Source organism: Seriola dumerili, unplaced genomic scaffold, assembly GCF_002260705.1.
Source record: "Seriola dumerili isolate Sdu_G_001 unplaced genomic scaffold, Sdu_1.0 BDQW01000432.1, whole genome shotgun sequence".
In the NCBI taxonomy this organism is placed as follows: Eukaryota; Metazoa; Chordata; class Actinopteri; order Carangiformes; family Carangidae; genus Seriola; species Seriola dumerili.
This window is the reverse complement of record NW_019174687.1, coordinates 3,613,070-3,628,327: the sequence shown is the minus strand read 5'-3', so window position 1 is coordinate 3,628,327 and position 15,258 is coordinate 3,613,070. Positions and strand designations below refer to the sequence as shown.

The following is a 15,258-nucleotide window of genomic DNA, read 5'->3' as shown; positions in this document are numbered from 1 at the left end:
CCTGCAGCGATTTACGTAGAAGACAACAAGATAACATTTAGGACCAGGGATTTGGTTAAAAGTGGGTTCGTTCAGTGTGGAGTGGAAGATCAGTAGAAACAAGACCTAAAGCAGAAATCCGGGTAAAACAAATACCTATGTAGTACCGTAAATCACTCGTGGTATCTCAGCTCGCTGCTCAAGCAGAAGGCTGCAGTTTTCTAAAAAATTAGCCCTGGCTTTACGTTCTTACAGCCCCACTCTACGTGTGCCCCCGTGTTTGGCCCTGTTTTATTGGCATCGGTGGATACAATGAGACACACATGTTCCCCTTTTAAACGTAAAGGCGGTTTGAAGGTTGCGGAGGAAAGGGAGAGAGTAACGGTGGCTCTTTTCTTTATTGCTAATGACCATTTAACAACGTAGCCACACGAGAATTGTTAGCTGTACGTCCATACATTGTTGCCATTTCTTCTGATTTCCAAGCTCTGCAGAGAACGGCCGACCGCACTGCCAGAATCTTATACTCACTAAAACAGCCCACAAGCCAAAGCATGCAGGGGCTCTAATGGGCTCAGCTCCATATCCCAATACAGTTTTAACACAGTAACACGCTCTTAACTGCGAGACGAGTGAAAAACGTTTTATTCTACGTCGTGCCGTGCGCACATATAAATTTTGCTCTCTAGTGAAGAACGAGCCCTAGGTCGTCCAATGTGCGGTCGAGGAGTAGTGTGCAGGAGCCGCATGAGTTAACGTTTTAAACGCTGCATTTAAACGTCATCAGTGGTCGTAGAACATGGCAGGGAGCAAAAGGCTAAAGTATGGTTGCGTTGATTCGAGTGAGATATATACGACAATGAAGAGGCACGAAAGCACCTGAATATCAGGAGGAGGTTTGTGGGATGGCTAGGAATATGAAGCAGGAGAAGCGTTACCGTGTTGTCGTTATTAACATTGGACAGACAAAGATGTCTAATGTTGAGATGGTACTAATATTTAACCCAAATCCATAAATCTTCTTTCCTGAACTTAACCAAGCCTATGAGGTTTATTATCTGTACGCATTGCGTGGCACGATAGTCAGTTACACGCATCGTCAGTACAGTCCGTGACGTGTCACCAATCAAGGGCCGCATCACTACAGAGGTCGCGGTCGACGAAGATGGAACCGAAATTGATTATGTCCTGGTTCTGTCACCTTCGTGTCACTTCATAATCCTTTTAACTGTTTGACATAGCAAAGCGTGCTCGGATCGCCTAGCAACCTTTGACCGATACAACAACATTTTTTCACAATGCATGTACACAAACAGGTTATTGGTGTTTTTTTGCCTGCCATAATACTTTCATTACCGGCGGCCAAGAATATCTGGGTTGGTCTGGCAAAAGATCCGACCTGGTGAGGCCTTTTGTGCCAGGGGAAACAACGAGACGCATCTCTGCAAGGCAGTCTTCAAACGCAGTCTTTGAAAGGTTTGCGGCCCTGAATTGGGAAGTAGCCTGTGTGTGTTTACTTATTTAACCATTGACAACCAAGTTCTTTGTACACCTGCCGCCGTCAGAAGCTCTTACAACTTATGGTTGTTCAGGGTTGGAGGATTGTTGCTTCATGTTTTCACCCTGAATCACACCAGCGGACCTGAACATCTCCCATAGTTACAGTAGAGATGTGAATAACCAGACACGTGGTTCAGTCGTCACATCTCACAGATTCTTCCTTTGACCTCCAGCGCTTCCGGTCCTGGAGTGATCCTTCGTCCCCTCTGCTCGGGGCACACAAAGCCTTTTGTCTGGAAGGATGTCGGTCCTGGGAAGAATATGCACCGCGGGGCGCACACAGCGAGGCGTAAACACAAACATGTCACATTGTCGTCGGAGAAGTCCCCGAGCTGCACAATGCTGCACATTCTCTCATGCAGAGATGCATCACTGCTGTAGGACGGTTTGTGTTTGTCCTTATCCCACTGATTGTTGGTCTTTTTCCTGCTGCAACAAGCAGATTTCCCCTCCAGGGTCTACGACCCAAAAAAGTCGTCTTTCTCAAAAGATGATTTTATATTCCCCTCTTGTAATCTTTCGAACTATGCGCGACTGTCAACCCGCTCCGACGGCCCGCAGGGTAAAAACACTTAATTTACCGCAGAATCTGTGAACTTCAAGAAAAGAAAAACACTCATTTGGTTTGCGTAGTTTTTCCATGACACATGAAGCCATGCAGGCCAGAGAAGAGACACGCCACACCACCACGGCCGTGACCTTTTTAGCTGTTGTCTCAAGCTAAAACACCAACCTGCTGTTTACTGTCGTTTAAAATAGAGTAAATGACACACTGAGCCTCCCAAGACACACACAGTGAGGCTCGATCGTCCTCCCCTGAATCTGATTATTTGCATCTTTCGGAATTTTGAGGTTGAGCATTGCATCTTTTCACATTGCGAAAGTCGAACGACGTTTAACTCTCCTCTTGGTCAACTGTTGCAAACAGGGATATAAAGCTAAATTGCAGAGACATAGCAGGGCATTCAATTTCTTCTTCTGGATGCTTATTCAAGAGGGAAAAAAAGCCAAAAGCCTAAAATATGAATGTAAAAGCATGTTTTTGGATTATAGTGTTATATTTGTTGCATTGCAGCAGCAGCAGCAGCAGCAGCAGCAGACCAGAGGGAGCTCCAGCACTTTGCTTCTGCTTCAGTGAATCAATGCAATCAATGAAAACTGGGACGTTCACCCCCTCACAGATTCCACAAAAATCGGACTTTTTATGTAGGTATGTAGTATGAAAAACAACAACATGCAAACACTGTATTTTCTCTGTGGCTTCAGACTGAGACTTGAAACTGGACCATGTATCAAATGAATCCAATTTGAGCGACTTTGTAAATTAATAATTCATGTATCATTCATGTTTTTTTTGCAGCACCACCGTACTTCATATTCACTCGGCTGACTGGTGCAGCTGGGAGTTCAGTGCCTTGCTCGAGGGTAACAATTAACAGCTGATTAGCAGCTCAGAGGCAGTAAAACGCTCAGAAACATGTAAAAACCAGAGTTAAAGAGCGACACTCTCACTGGTTGTTTGGGGCCAAAGGAGGTCAGAGAAAAGCAGGAGGGTAATATTCAAGCCCATCTTATTTTCTTTACATCCACTATTCATTGAAAGCAACATTCGGGACTTCTCCACCTTTTGCTATGAGGATCACAATGCAACAAATATACACTATATCCAAAAACATGCTTTTACATTCATATTTTAGGCTTTTGGCTTTTTTTCCCTCTTGAATAAGCATCCAGAAGAAGAAATTGAATGCCCTGCTATGTCTCTGCAATTAGCTTTATATCCCTGTTTTGCAACAGTTGACCACAGAGCAGAGTTCAAACCGTCCTGTTCCGACTTTCGCAATGTGAAAAGATGCAATGCTCAACCTCAAAATATCCTGAAAGATGCAAATAATCAGATTCAGGGGAGGACGATCGAGCCTCACTGTGTGTGTCTTGGGAGGCTCAGTGTGTCATTTACTCTATTTTAACAGACAGTAAACCAGCAGGTTGTGTTTTAGCTGAGACAACAGCTAAAAAGGTCACGGCCGTGGTGTGTGGCGTGTCTTCTCTGGCCTGCATGGCTTCATGTGTCATGGAAAAACTACGCAAACCAAATGAGTGTTTTTCTTTTTCTTGAAGTTCACAGATTCTGCGGTAAATTAAGTGTTTTCATACACTGCGGGCCGTCGGAGCGGGTTGAAAAGTCCGCGGCATAGTTCGAAAGATACAAGAGGGGAATATAAAATCATCCTTTTGAGAATGAAAGACGACTTTTTGAGGCTGCTGAACCCTGGAGGGGAAATCTGCTTGTTGCAGCAGGAAAAGAACCAACAATCAGTGGGATAAGGACAAACACAAACCGTCCTACAGCAGTGATGCATCTCTGCGAGGAGAATGTGCAGCATTGTGCAGCTCGGGGGACTTCTCCGACGACAATGTGACATGTTTGTGTTTACGCCTCGCTGTGTGCGCCCCGCGGTGCATATTCTTCCCACCGACCGACATCCTGCCAGACAAAAGGCTTTGTGTGCCCCGAGCAGAGGGACGAAGGACACTCAGACCGGGAGAGCGCTGAGGGAACATGTGAGGTGAGACTGAACCACAAAGCTGCTTGGTTATTCACATCCACAGCTACTGTAAACATGGGAGATGTTCAGGTCCGCTGGTGTATTCAGGGTGAAAAATGAACAACAATCCTCCAACCCTGAACAACCATACAGTTGTTAAGACTTCTACGGCGGGCAGGTGTACCAGAACTTGGTTGTCATGGTTACAATAATAAACACACACAGGCTACTTCCCAATTCAGGGGCCGCAAACCTTTCAAAACTGCGTTTGAAGACTGCCTTCAAATGCCTCCTTCTTTTCCCCTGGCAACAAAGGCTCCAACAGGTGGATCTTTGGCCAGACCAATCCCAAGATTCATTGCACGCCGGTAATGAAAGTAATATGGCAGCAAAAAAACACCAATAACCTGTTTGTTAAGGTCATTGTGAAAAAATGTTGTGTATCGTCAAGGTTGCTAGGCGACCCGGAGCCACGCTTTGCTATGCAACGGTAAGGGTGAGCACAGCTGGTGACACGAAGTGACAGAAACAGACCGTTTCATTTCGGTTCCATCTTCGTCGACCGCGACCTCTGTAGGATGCGGCCCTTGATTGGGACACAGCCACGGACTGTACTGACAGTGACGTACTGGACCTTCGTCACCATGGTTACAATAATAAACGCTCATGGCTTGGTTAAGTTCAGGAAAAGATTATGATTTGGGTTAAAATAAGTACCTCCTCAACATTAGACGATCTTTGTTGTCATGGTTACAATAACAACAACACGGTTAACGCCCCCCTGCTTCATATTCCTCCATCCACCACAACCTCCTCCTGATATGGACTTTGTCTCTCTTTATACTACGTCACCGACACTTTTGCCTTTGCTCCTGCCATCATTACTACGACCACTGGATGTCGCCTAGCAGCAAAACGTAACTATGGGTCATAATAACCTGCCGCACAGACGACCTATGGGCTCGTTCTTCACAGGAGAGCAAATTACTGGCAGCGATCAAATAACGTGTTTACATGTCCTGCAGTAAAGCTGTTACTGTTAAACCTGTATTTATATGGAGCTACCCATTAGAGCCCCTGCCATGCTTTGGCTTTGGTGTTTTAGTGATATAAGATTCTGCAGTGACGGTGCTCGTCTCTGCAGAGCTGGAAATCAAAGAAATGGCAACAATGATGGACGTGCACTAACAATTCTCATGTGCTACGTTGTTAAATGGTCATTAGCAATTAAAGAAAAGCCACCGTTCACTTTCTGCTTCCTCCGCAACCTCAAACCGCCTTACGTTTAAAAGGGAACATGTGTGTCTCATTATCCACGATGCCAATAAAACAGGGCCAAACAGGGCCAAACAGGGCCAAACGGGGCTGTAAACTAAAGCCAGCTAATTTTTTAGAAAACTGCAGCACTTCTGCTTGAATCAGCGAGCTGAGACTCACCACCGCAGCCTGTAACCTCTCACCCTAGGTGTTTGTTTTTACCGGATTCTGCTTTAGGTCTTTGTTCTACTGATCTTCACACTCCACACTGAACGACCCACTTTTACCATCCTGGTCTAAAATGTTATCTGTTGTCTTCTTACGTAAATCGCTGCCAGGACAACCACGTACAGCCACGTACTCAGGATACCTCGATGACCACAAACGCAACAGTTCCCACAGAGTCAAACACAGCAATCTCTTCTGTATCCGCTGTCTGCTAATTCGGAGGCCAAATATTTTTTTCTAAAATGTAAAAATAACTTTTTTTTTTGTAAATCAGGGGGAAGAGAATGTCTCTGTGTGTCTGAGGAAACAATGGAGCGACGGCGGATGTGAAAGTCGTCCAGCGAAAATCAAAGAGGAAGGATGTGAGAGGGGAAGCAGGGGACAGAGGATGGAGATAGTAACAGTGTGTGTGTGTGTGTGTGTGTGTGTGTGTGTGTGTGTGTGTGTGTGTGTGTGTGTGTGTGTGTGGGGAGGCATGTAGCGTTAAGATCGTCAGAACTGCAGCCAAACTCCCCAGGGGGACTTGAAACTCGATCAAAGTGTTTGACGCACTGAGGGGAGAGCGACTGAACGTGCTGGAGACCACAACGGTTTATTCAAAACAGCCAATTAGAGCGCTCCATATGACCTCTGACGAGAAAGATGTGGATATCCTGACAGGGCACTGGGCTGTTGGTGAGTCAGCAAAAGTCAGGAAACTCACACTGAGTTTGATTAAACTTCTAAGACAATAATAAAAAAAAAAACCCACCACCACCACCACTTAAAAAAAAAGAAGATGGCCTACCTGATCAGGACACACTGGTTCTGAAGCCTCTTCCACAGTGAGCGGTAGCACTCGTTGGCAACAGCGAAGATGTGCGGGGAGATTTCACCGAGGTGGTGTCGGCTGTACAGCTCCACAGCCGGCCGCTCGTACAGGCCGGGAAGCGGCTGGTAAGGGTTCACCGCCGCCAGGATGGAGCCGATGTACGTCTGTGGAGCAGGAGAGAGAGAGAGAGAGAGAGAGAGAGAGAGAGAGAGGGAGAGGGAGAGAGAAAAAGTGTTAGACATGTGAACGTGTATAAAAATATCAGTGTGAAATCTCATTGCCTGCGTTCGGACTCAGACTCAAACTGGTCCGTAATCATTTGGAATAAGATATCGATATCTATATCAACACTAACATTATTCCATTTCATGTAAGGGCAGACACGTGCGCTCACCAAAACTACATGTGCATTCACGTGCATATCAGCAGCAACAGTTAGTGGCAGGATGCTTGTGCTTTGCTTTCACTCGACTCAGACTCAACGCTGATGACTGTGTGGGGACCCGACACAACGTCTTCTTAGGTGACTTGGACTCAAACACTAAGGGGGTCGAAACTGAACTTGGAGTCTTGTTTGGTGACTCAGGACTCATAGATATGTAGTGACTGGTACACATGTATATATGTCTGAAGTGTAGTTAGTGAGTCACAAACATGAGACAAGAGAGTTGAAAATGAACGTTAACGTCAACAAACGCAGCTGAACATCTCTGACGACAAGTGTAATAACTCATCTCTGAACCCACACGCCAGTCATTTAATAAGCAATAAGAGAGAGAGCAATCAGAGTGAATCACATCTCTGCTGCCTGTCACTGCTCAGGTGGAAGCACAGACGGGCCAAAGGCTACACATAACCCCCCCATTAGACTCCCAGGAAGGCGGCCGACAGCGAACACAACACGGGAGCTCAGTCACACACCAAACCTCCTTCACCAGTTCCACTCAGCCTGTCAGGAAAAGCGCAGCAACACAACGTTCAGCACATTTGATGACCTTTTGTTTTTCTTTTCACCACCACCACCAACCCAAAACCGCAGATTCTCCAAACCAGCTTCATATTTCAAAGTTCAAAGCAAAACAAAGCAAACTGCTGAAATAGGAGCTTGTGGAGCCAGGAGAAGCCTTGGCAGCGGCTGCAGCGGTGACTAATGGATAAATAGGCAGACTTGGGGAAAAAAAAAGGCAGCAGATCAGCATGTATCTGTGAGAAAACAACAAGAGATTTCTACCAACTGGTCTGAAAAGTCGTAAAGGTTACGCCAGAATCATCTGGGTTCTCCGATTCGCTGGGGTTGGCGCGGAAAAAAAGGTGATGCTGTCAGAAACGCTCATCGTCATCATCAGCAGTGAAGGTTTGAGTAGCTGCCAAAGGTTAGAGAAGCATTAAGCTTGTTTTTTTTTTTTTTTTTAAAAAAAAAAAACATCCTCTTGAGCCTAAAAACAGCGATGCTGTCAAAACCGGTAAATTTTAAGAGGTGCAGTAAACAGAGTGAGAGAAGTTTTCCATCTCTCAGACATGTTTATGTTCTGAGAAAACAACATATTTAATTGGTTGTTCCTTTTAAAACGAAGAGGAGAGGAAGAGTAAAGAGTAGAAGTAAAAACAAATCTGAGTGCAAAGCTCAACAACCGCAGAGCTGCACTATAGAGTCTTCACACCCCCTTAAAACTTTAAACACAGACAAGAGATCACATTGTTTGATCACAGCTCTCTGAATATGAGAACATTTTTTTTTTTTTTTGTTTGTGCAACTTGGACCTAAAGTGAAAATCTCATTACAGCGGCGCATGATGTTCCCATAACCACACATTAGGAGCGACTGTTGCCCGGAGGAAAGAGGGATGAAGTGCATTAAGAAGAGAGCGAGCGGAGGGATATTTCAGCCTGCAGAGCGTGTCTGCAGCCGCAAAGCTCCTCTCTCTCTCTCTCTCCCGTCATGCTCATCTCCACTTGGGCCTCGCTCACCATAAAAACACAAGGCGACATCTGAAAGCAAACAGATCCGTCACTCCTCTGTCAGTCAGAGTCCTGTCATACCTGTCTGACATTTTCCCTGCTCCTCTGGCTTGTTTTACCAAAGCCTTATATTTTCTTTGTGTTGTGTTTCTTGCTGTTTATTATTATTGTTTTGTTTTTGTTTTTCTGAACCCTGTAATGCAGTTCCTAAAAGTGCTTCTCAAATTTCTTATTCTAGAATTAATCTTAAAAGCTAGACTCTTGCTAAAACAAGCAGATAAATCAAGAACAGCACTCTCCTTTTCCTTATTACGGAGTCAGTTAGAGAAAGTTTTCCAAATACTGTTTACTTTGGAAGATGGAATAGGAAGAGGGGGGAAAAAAAAAGCTAAATGGCTCTCTTTAACATACTCTGCCATGCCTGAGGTGAAACCATGTTCAGCGCTCTGAAGTGGAGAACTCAAATTACAACCATAATAACAATGATTAGGTTAATGGGCATACCTTTGTACAGGGCATGGAAAGAATACTAACGAAAACATCACCCTGATAATGCAAACTTTCAGCTGAGCAGGTTAGTTAGCTGTGGGGGTCGATGAGAATAAGAACCTAGATAATATAATAATAGAAAAATATCTTCTGTCGTCTCATTGATGTTGATATTTTCCAGCGACCAGATGTTCAGTTTTTAATAATATAAATACAGGAAAACATCATTTTACAACTAGAAAAGTATTTCAGTCATTTACGGATGGTAAACAGTACTATGATTCCCTCAATACCCTGCCCCATTAGTAATGCAATGCCCTGCTGGAGGGTCTTCCTTCGTGTACAGTGAAACCCCTATAGATGGTCCAGAGCGCAGCTGCCCGTCTGGTCTTCCATCTGCCCAAAATGGCACATGTCAAGGTCACATCAAAGTTATTCATTTAAGAGCAAAGACCAGAAATTCTAAAATAAAGCTGTCTGCGGTTATAATAACAAATAAAAACTGATAACCAATCAGGCAAGACCAAGTCCTTCCAACAACCCCCCTGCCACTATTGGCAGACATTACAATTTACAGATATCGCCTAAACGCCTCACATACAGACTATTGGTAGACGCTACAATTTACAGATGTTACACGAATGCCTCACTTGCAGGAAATCGGTAGACGCTAGCCACAGCACACACCATCTACTAAATGGGGGTGTGGGGCAGCAGCAGTGCACTGTATAGTGTCTTTATGGGAGGTTCAAGGGGGTTCATAGTTGTCATTACAAAATGTGCCAATATGAGGGGCCATCGAGGCCCCCTTTTGCCCTTGGGGGTCCCAAGCATCGACCTACACTGGCTACCCAAGGCCGCCCCAATCAAATTCAAGTCACTAATATTCGCCTTCATCTACTTGAACTCAGTCATTCAGCTTTATGCTCCTTCTCTGCCACTGTCGTCTGGCTTCACCATCTCTGCACACACGGCAGTCTCAGTCCAGACTGTTCTGGTCTGTGCTTCCCTGATGGTGGAAGATACCACATGCTATCAGAGCAGGAGCGTCTCTCTCTATCCTCCAGCATCTGTTGAAGACTCCTCCCCTCAGAGAGCACCTCCTCTCTCACATCTCTAACATGTCTAACGAGCTCTTACTGTGCACGTTCACTGCACTTCTTCACCTGATCTCCTCCACTTATTAAATAGATGTAGCCTCAGGGTCGCTTTGGATAAAAGTAAATGGTAAATGTAAATCTATTTGGGTGTATGTTACATGCAAGTGTGTATAAACATATAAAGGCCCTGGCTCAGCAGTATTTACTGCAGGTTAACCCTTTGAATTATCTGCCTGTCTGACACGTCCTGGACCAACATCCTGTTTAAACAAGACAAACACCAAATTACAGACAGAAGACAAGTTGCTAATGGGGAGGTTTGCTTAGAGGACTCCGCTCCCATACAAACGCCCTTATCACCTGCCCTGCGTTGCTCATTAAACCCCTTACACTAACCCCCCCACCACCACCGCTCAAACAGCCTACTGACTGAATGACCCACATTCAGTCTGGATGCAAATACATTTGAATGGCAGTTGAGGTGACAGTATTTACATGACAAGGACTGGCTGCAGACTATCCTGCCTGTGCAAATCAGCTAAGAGTAGAGGGGGGGGGGGGGGGGGTGTTACAGTAATGTACAATGGATCATAAACCACCGCGCGTGTTATATCTCGGACGGAGCTGAGTGTAAACACAGCGTGGCTCAGGTGGAGGAGTCAGTTCACAGACATTAAAGCAGACACGTCCGTCTTCCTCCAGCAGTGTAAACAGTTTACAGTCGGACTGATCTCTGGCTCTGAGGCTCACGTGCATCACTCAGCTCGTCGTGTAAACGTCTTCCCCGATGCTTATGTAGTGTCATGTAATATTTAGGATTCTTACTTGAGTCCTTGTTTACAGTACGCGGAGAAAGTCGACTGAAACCTTTTACACCTTGTGATAGCTGTAAGGGTTAGTGGTAGTTCATTTTGCAGCCGCACTATGGCAGCCTCTGTCGTATACTTTGTCTTGCTTTGTGGAAACTATTGACAATGACCAAAAGAACAAGAGTTTAGAATGTAATTTATTGATGGAGTGACCCTGGATGTCCACTGGATTCTGATCTGCAGCAGACACATTTCTAAGTTTTTTCAGAGTTGCTTTACTGAGATTTGTTGTGTCTTACAGCAAACTGAAAACACAATTGCAGCATATATATAATTAATATGGTAATAGATACCCGTACTTGTTTGCTGTACAATTTCCTTATTTTGTTGACCCAACCATTAAAGGTCCCTTAAAGGTCTCATAAGTGAGGTGTCCATGTGTTGTTTGATTATAAAGCAGGTCTAGGTTCTATATTAATACTGTGAAAGTATCAAAGCCTCAGTCCACAGAGAAACGCACACAGCCTGTATTCAGAAACTGAGCCTTAAAACCAGCCGTCAGGACTTGTAATCCAGAAAACAATCGGCAGATTTATTGATCATTTAAAGAATAATTAGGAGCAGCCCTAAAATCAGTAGAAGAACCTGTGGAAATATTTCTATAAGTGAGGTCTTGGTGCAGAATATGGTGTTGAAAGATCAGAAATATATAAAAGAGAGTGCTTTCCATTAAAACATTAGAAATTAGGCTAAATTATTCAATCAGGAAATTAGCTAATTTGACAAAATAGTCGTTCCCAAAAAGCACATTTACAAGCTTTTTCAGCTTTAAACTATATCTCGTGTTTTAAACAAACTCATTTGTTTGTTCTTGAAGCTAAAAATGTCCATGAAAATTCAATAAATCATTGCAAAAAAGAAAACGACCGTGGTGAATCTGTAACACCTGAACCTGCTTCCCAAGAAAAACATCAGGAGAGCAGAGTCACGTTTGCTCTGCCAGTCCAGGGGGGAGAAGTTCACACAAGACGATGAGTGTCTCAAGAGTAAAAAAACAAAGCCTTTGGGTAAAGTCATGCCTGCCCTTAACTCGATGAATTACAACCATTTGGACTCAATTAGATCTCCCCATTGCTCCGTCCTGGTAACAGTTTCCACGGCAGCACCTTGGCTGGGAGCTAATTGGCTGTGACTCTCATCAGAACCCCCACCACCACCACTATTGGCTGATGTGATTAACTGTGGCCCCTCGACGTCCATGTGTGGTGTCAAATACTCCGCATTTCGCCGCCATACCATGGAGGTGACGCAAGAAACGTGATATTCAGATGTACAGTGTTTGTTTGAACCTGTGTTCAGTCAGGACAGCAGACATGTTACAGACTTCCTTCAGTCCGGATGTTTAAAGCCTGATACTGATAGTTTTGCTTTGAAGCCACCGACAGCAAATGTTCAGGATCTGCAAAAGGTCTAGTAAACCGTTACTCTTGTTGCTCTGTTACCGTGGGGAAGCATCATTTTCGTTTTATTCGTGTGAATTTAAAGTGTTATGAATGAATCAAGAAAGGGTAGGAGTAACAACAAAAAGAATAAGTAGTATAAGTAGAAGTATATGTCTGGACTGTGTATAGGCGTGCGAAATTGTCGTAAATTCTGAATTTTGTCAGTTGAATCTTTGGCTGTTACTACTGTCACAACAAAGACTCAGCTATTTGTTATTTTTCCCTCATGTAGACATAGGTCAGCGTCTTGGTCAGGTTGTGAAATCCTGACACTCAGTGGATTGTCTCTCCTGCTGGGCTGCTGACAGCGTTGTCAACTGGTGTTAACTCGGTATAACACGGATAGTTTCTGCTTTAGCCAGAGTTGTTCCAGCAAAGCTGAGAGTATCAGAGCACAAAAACCTTTTTTCAAAGAGCAACAGCCAATAGAGAAGGTCCAACACTTGGCCCGGCCAACCAATGGTGCAACTTCATCACTCACTAAGTCAGTCACAGACATCTGCATTTTTAAGTCTGGTCCCGTTGTTGAGGTCCAGCTAAAAATAAAGGTAATAAAAGGATGATTTAAAGGTTAAAGGTTAAAGTTAAACATCATAATTTCATTAAAAAAAAAGAAAAAAAGGATCAGTTTTCGCTAGCTACTTTGGTTTTACTGCAACTGTTTAGTTGAGTCTCTCTCTCCTAATTATTTTCCTGCTTGACAGAACAATGTGTTTAGCTTGAATTCAGTCTGAAACCGCTGCTGAAGCATAATCCACTTCTCCTCTGTCCATCTGTATTCTGCACTATGTTCCAACAAAGTCATTGTTGTGCCAGAAGATGACAACACACAGTGCTTCTGTTTTGCAATACTGCCCTTCTCAAACCTCTGAAGCTGTGCTAGAGTGTTTCACCACTCTTCTGTTCTACTTTTAAGATGAACATATTTGAATATAGTAGCGTTCAGCTGATTGGAATTGAGTTGACGAAAGTTATTGTTGAAGAAACTACAAATTTTCGACTCTTCAGGGAGTGAGTGTGAAGTGGAGTCACTTTACTTTTCAACATTGCATACCTTACTGCATATTCAACAGATAACAGCCACCGACGAGCGGCAGATATCTGTGCGAATCTTTTGTTTGATGACAGCTCGCGGCACTCGAAGTTGCAGCGACTTACATGTTTACAGAGAGGCGTCAGTCACTGTTGATGGTGTAACTGTAGAGCAGAGCGAGGCATGCAGGCAGGAAGACCCGTCCAAAAAAATAAGATCTCTCTGAGACAGAGCCAGATATATGCACTAGGAGGGAAATGAAGACCAGATGGAGAAAAAATAAAACAAAACTGGGGGATCAGAGGCAAAGCTCCAGCCAACCTGCCTGACTGACGGCAGGAAATGTACGAGAGAGGGGGAACATGCAGCAGTCACTGAGTTACCGTGTCACCAAGACAAATTCCTGCACATTTGTTTTACTTGGCGACTACAGCAGCTCTGATCCACTGTTTATGTTTAATATCACCGCTGACCGACAGATATCCCACATCTGTGAAAGTCAGGTTGCTGAGGAGAGAAAGAATGCTGATTTTCCCCGCGATGCCCATTCGTTTTTGAAATGATGCAATGGCAGTTTCGACAGGTTTCCCGGGGACATGGAACCTTCTCTACACGTAATAAATCGTGGAAGGTTTTGCTTCACCTAAGGAAATAAATTGAAATATATTAAAGTGCTGTTTTTGTTTCCTGACTGGAGGACGGAGTTATCTTACAGATGAGGGAAAATGATGCTGGCTGAGAATATGATGCTGGAGTGCTGATGTTGTTGTGCAGCACCATAGCTACAGCAGCAGATTGGCTCATCTGTCACATTTCATTATGCACTTGTTGGTCGTTAAATGCTGATAAACTTCACTTCGAAGTTTTATGTGCAGCATTTTGTGATTATTGCAGCCCATTCATATGATAAGGTCCCAGGTAAGACTTCTAACCTCAACCTTTTTGCATCTGTGTCTGAGAGCAAAAACATTGCTTTGTCTAGCGACAGCAAATTTGACTCAACAATGCAATGTCATGTCTTACAAACAGCGGTTGCGCTCTGTTTCATGTTCACATAAAATCAGAAAACCTCTGAAGTCGAGCCAGTTTCATTCTTCTACAAATCAGTATTTATTTTCCACGTTGAATGTTCGAACATCCTCGCTATCCCATCCATGAGGCTGAATTACCAGGTGGGTAAAGCTTGTATCTTACCCCAAAGTCCAGTATTGCTCGTGTGGAAATTACTCTGATACCCCCCACCCCACCCCCACCCCAAAAAAAACTGCAAAAAGAAAAGAAAATCACGTATGGTGAGAAATATCATGATATTCAATATTATCAAGTATCGGCTCAGGCTTATTTAATATCTTCCATATATCAGGTGATAAATTCCTTACATGCTGCATATCTTTAAAAAACATGGTGTTTAATGAAATCTAGCGCAGTGTCGTACTCGTGTGTGTTATTAAAAACAAGATCAGTCTTCTTAAATCATCAGCAATAAAACCTGTTGTGTTTGGAGAATGATTCCTTCTCAGAGGAGAGGAACCACCTCAAAAAGACTCTAAATGTTTGTGTTTGTTCCTTTAAGGCTTGATGTGAGTTGGAAACAGTGGGTTTGAGTTAAGATTATTTTGTCAAAAAACGCCTACTAATGACAGCTGTAAACCATAAAAGTCACAGATTTGAAACTGCAAACAAAATCTAATCAGCTGAGCCAGATTCCAGACAAATCTGCTTCTCTGTCTGCAGGATCGCTTAACAGATAACAGATGGCTCGATAACGTCTGCCAACATTTAATTAGCAAATCAAGAAACGGTGAAAACCACACATGCCATCATGTCTCACATTCCACAAACACATTGCTCTCTCAGCATTAAACCGACTGGACAGTGTCCACCTGTGCTTTCACAGGAGGTGACGCGAGCGCAGAATATTCACGCCCTTCGCCTGAAGGAAATGACGTCAGGAGAGTGTGCGGCGCAGGGCGACTCCTCGT

The 15,258-nt window shown here is 44.0% G+C and overlaps 1 protein-coding gene across 1 annotated transcript in view; it reads right to left on the bottom strand.

Annotated features, from left to right (window-relative positions):
* Positions 1 to 15,258, bottom strand: part of myo10 (myosin X) — a 111,726-nt gene that overhangs the window by 71,359 nt on the left and 25,109 nt on the right. Inside the window, exon 3 of the mRNA XM_022761775.1 lies at positions 6,361 to 6,548. Coding sequence (XP_022617496.1) covers positions 6,361 to 6,548 — 188 coding nt within the window. The remainder of the gene's footprint in view (positions 1 to 6,360; positions 6,549 to 15,258) is intronic.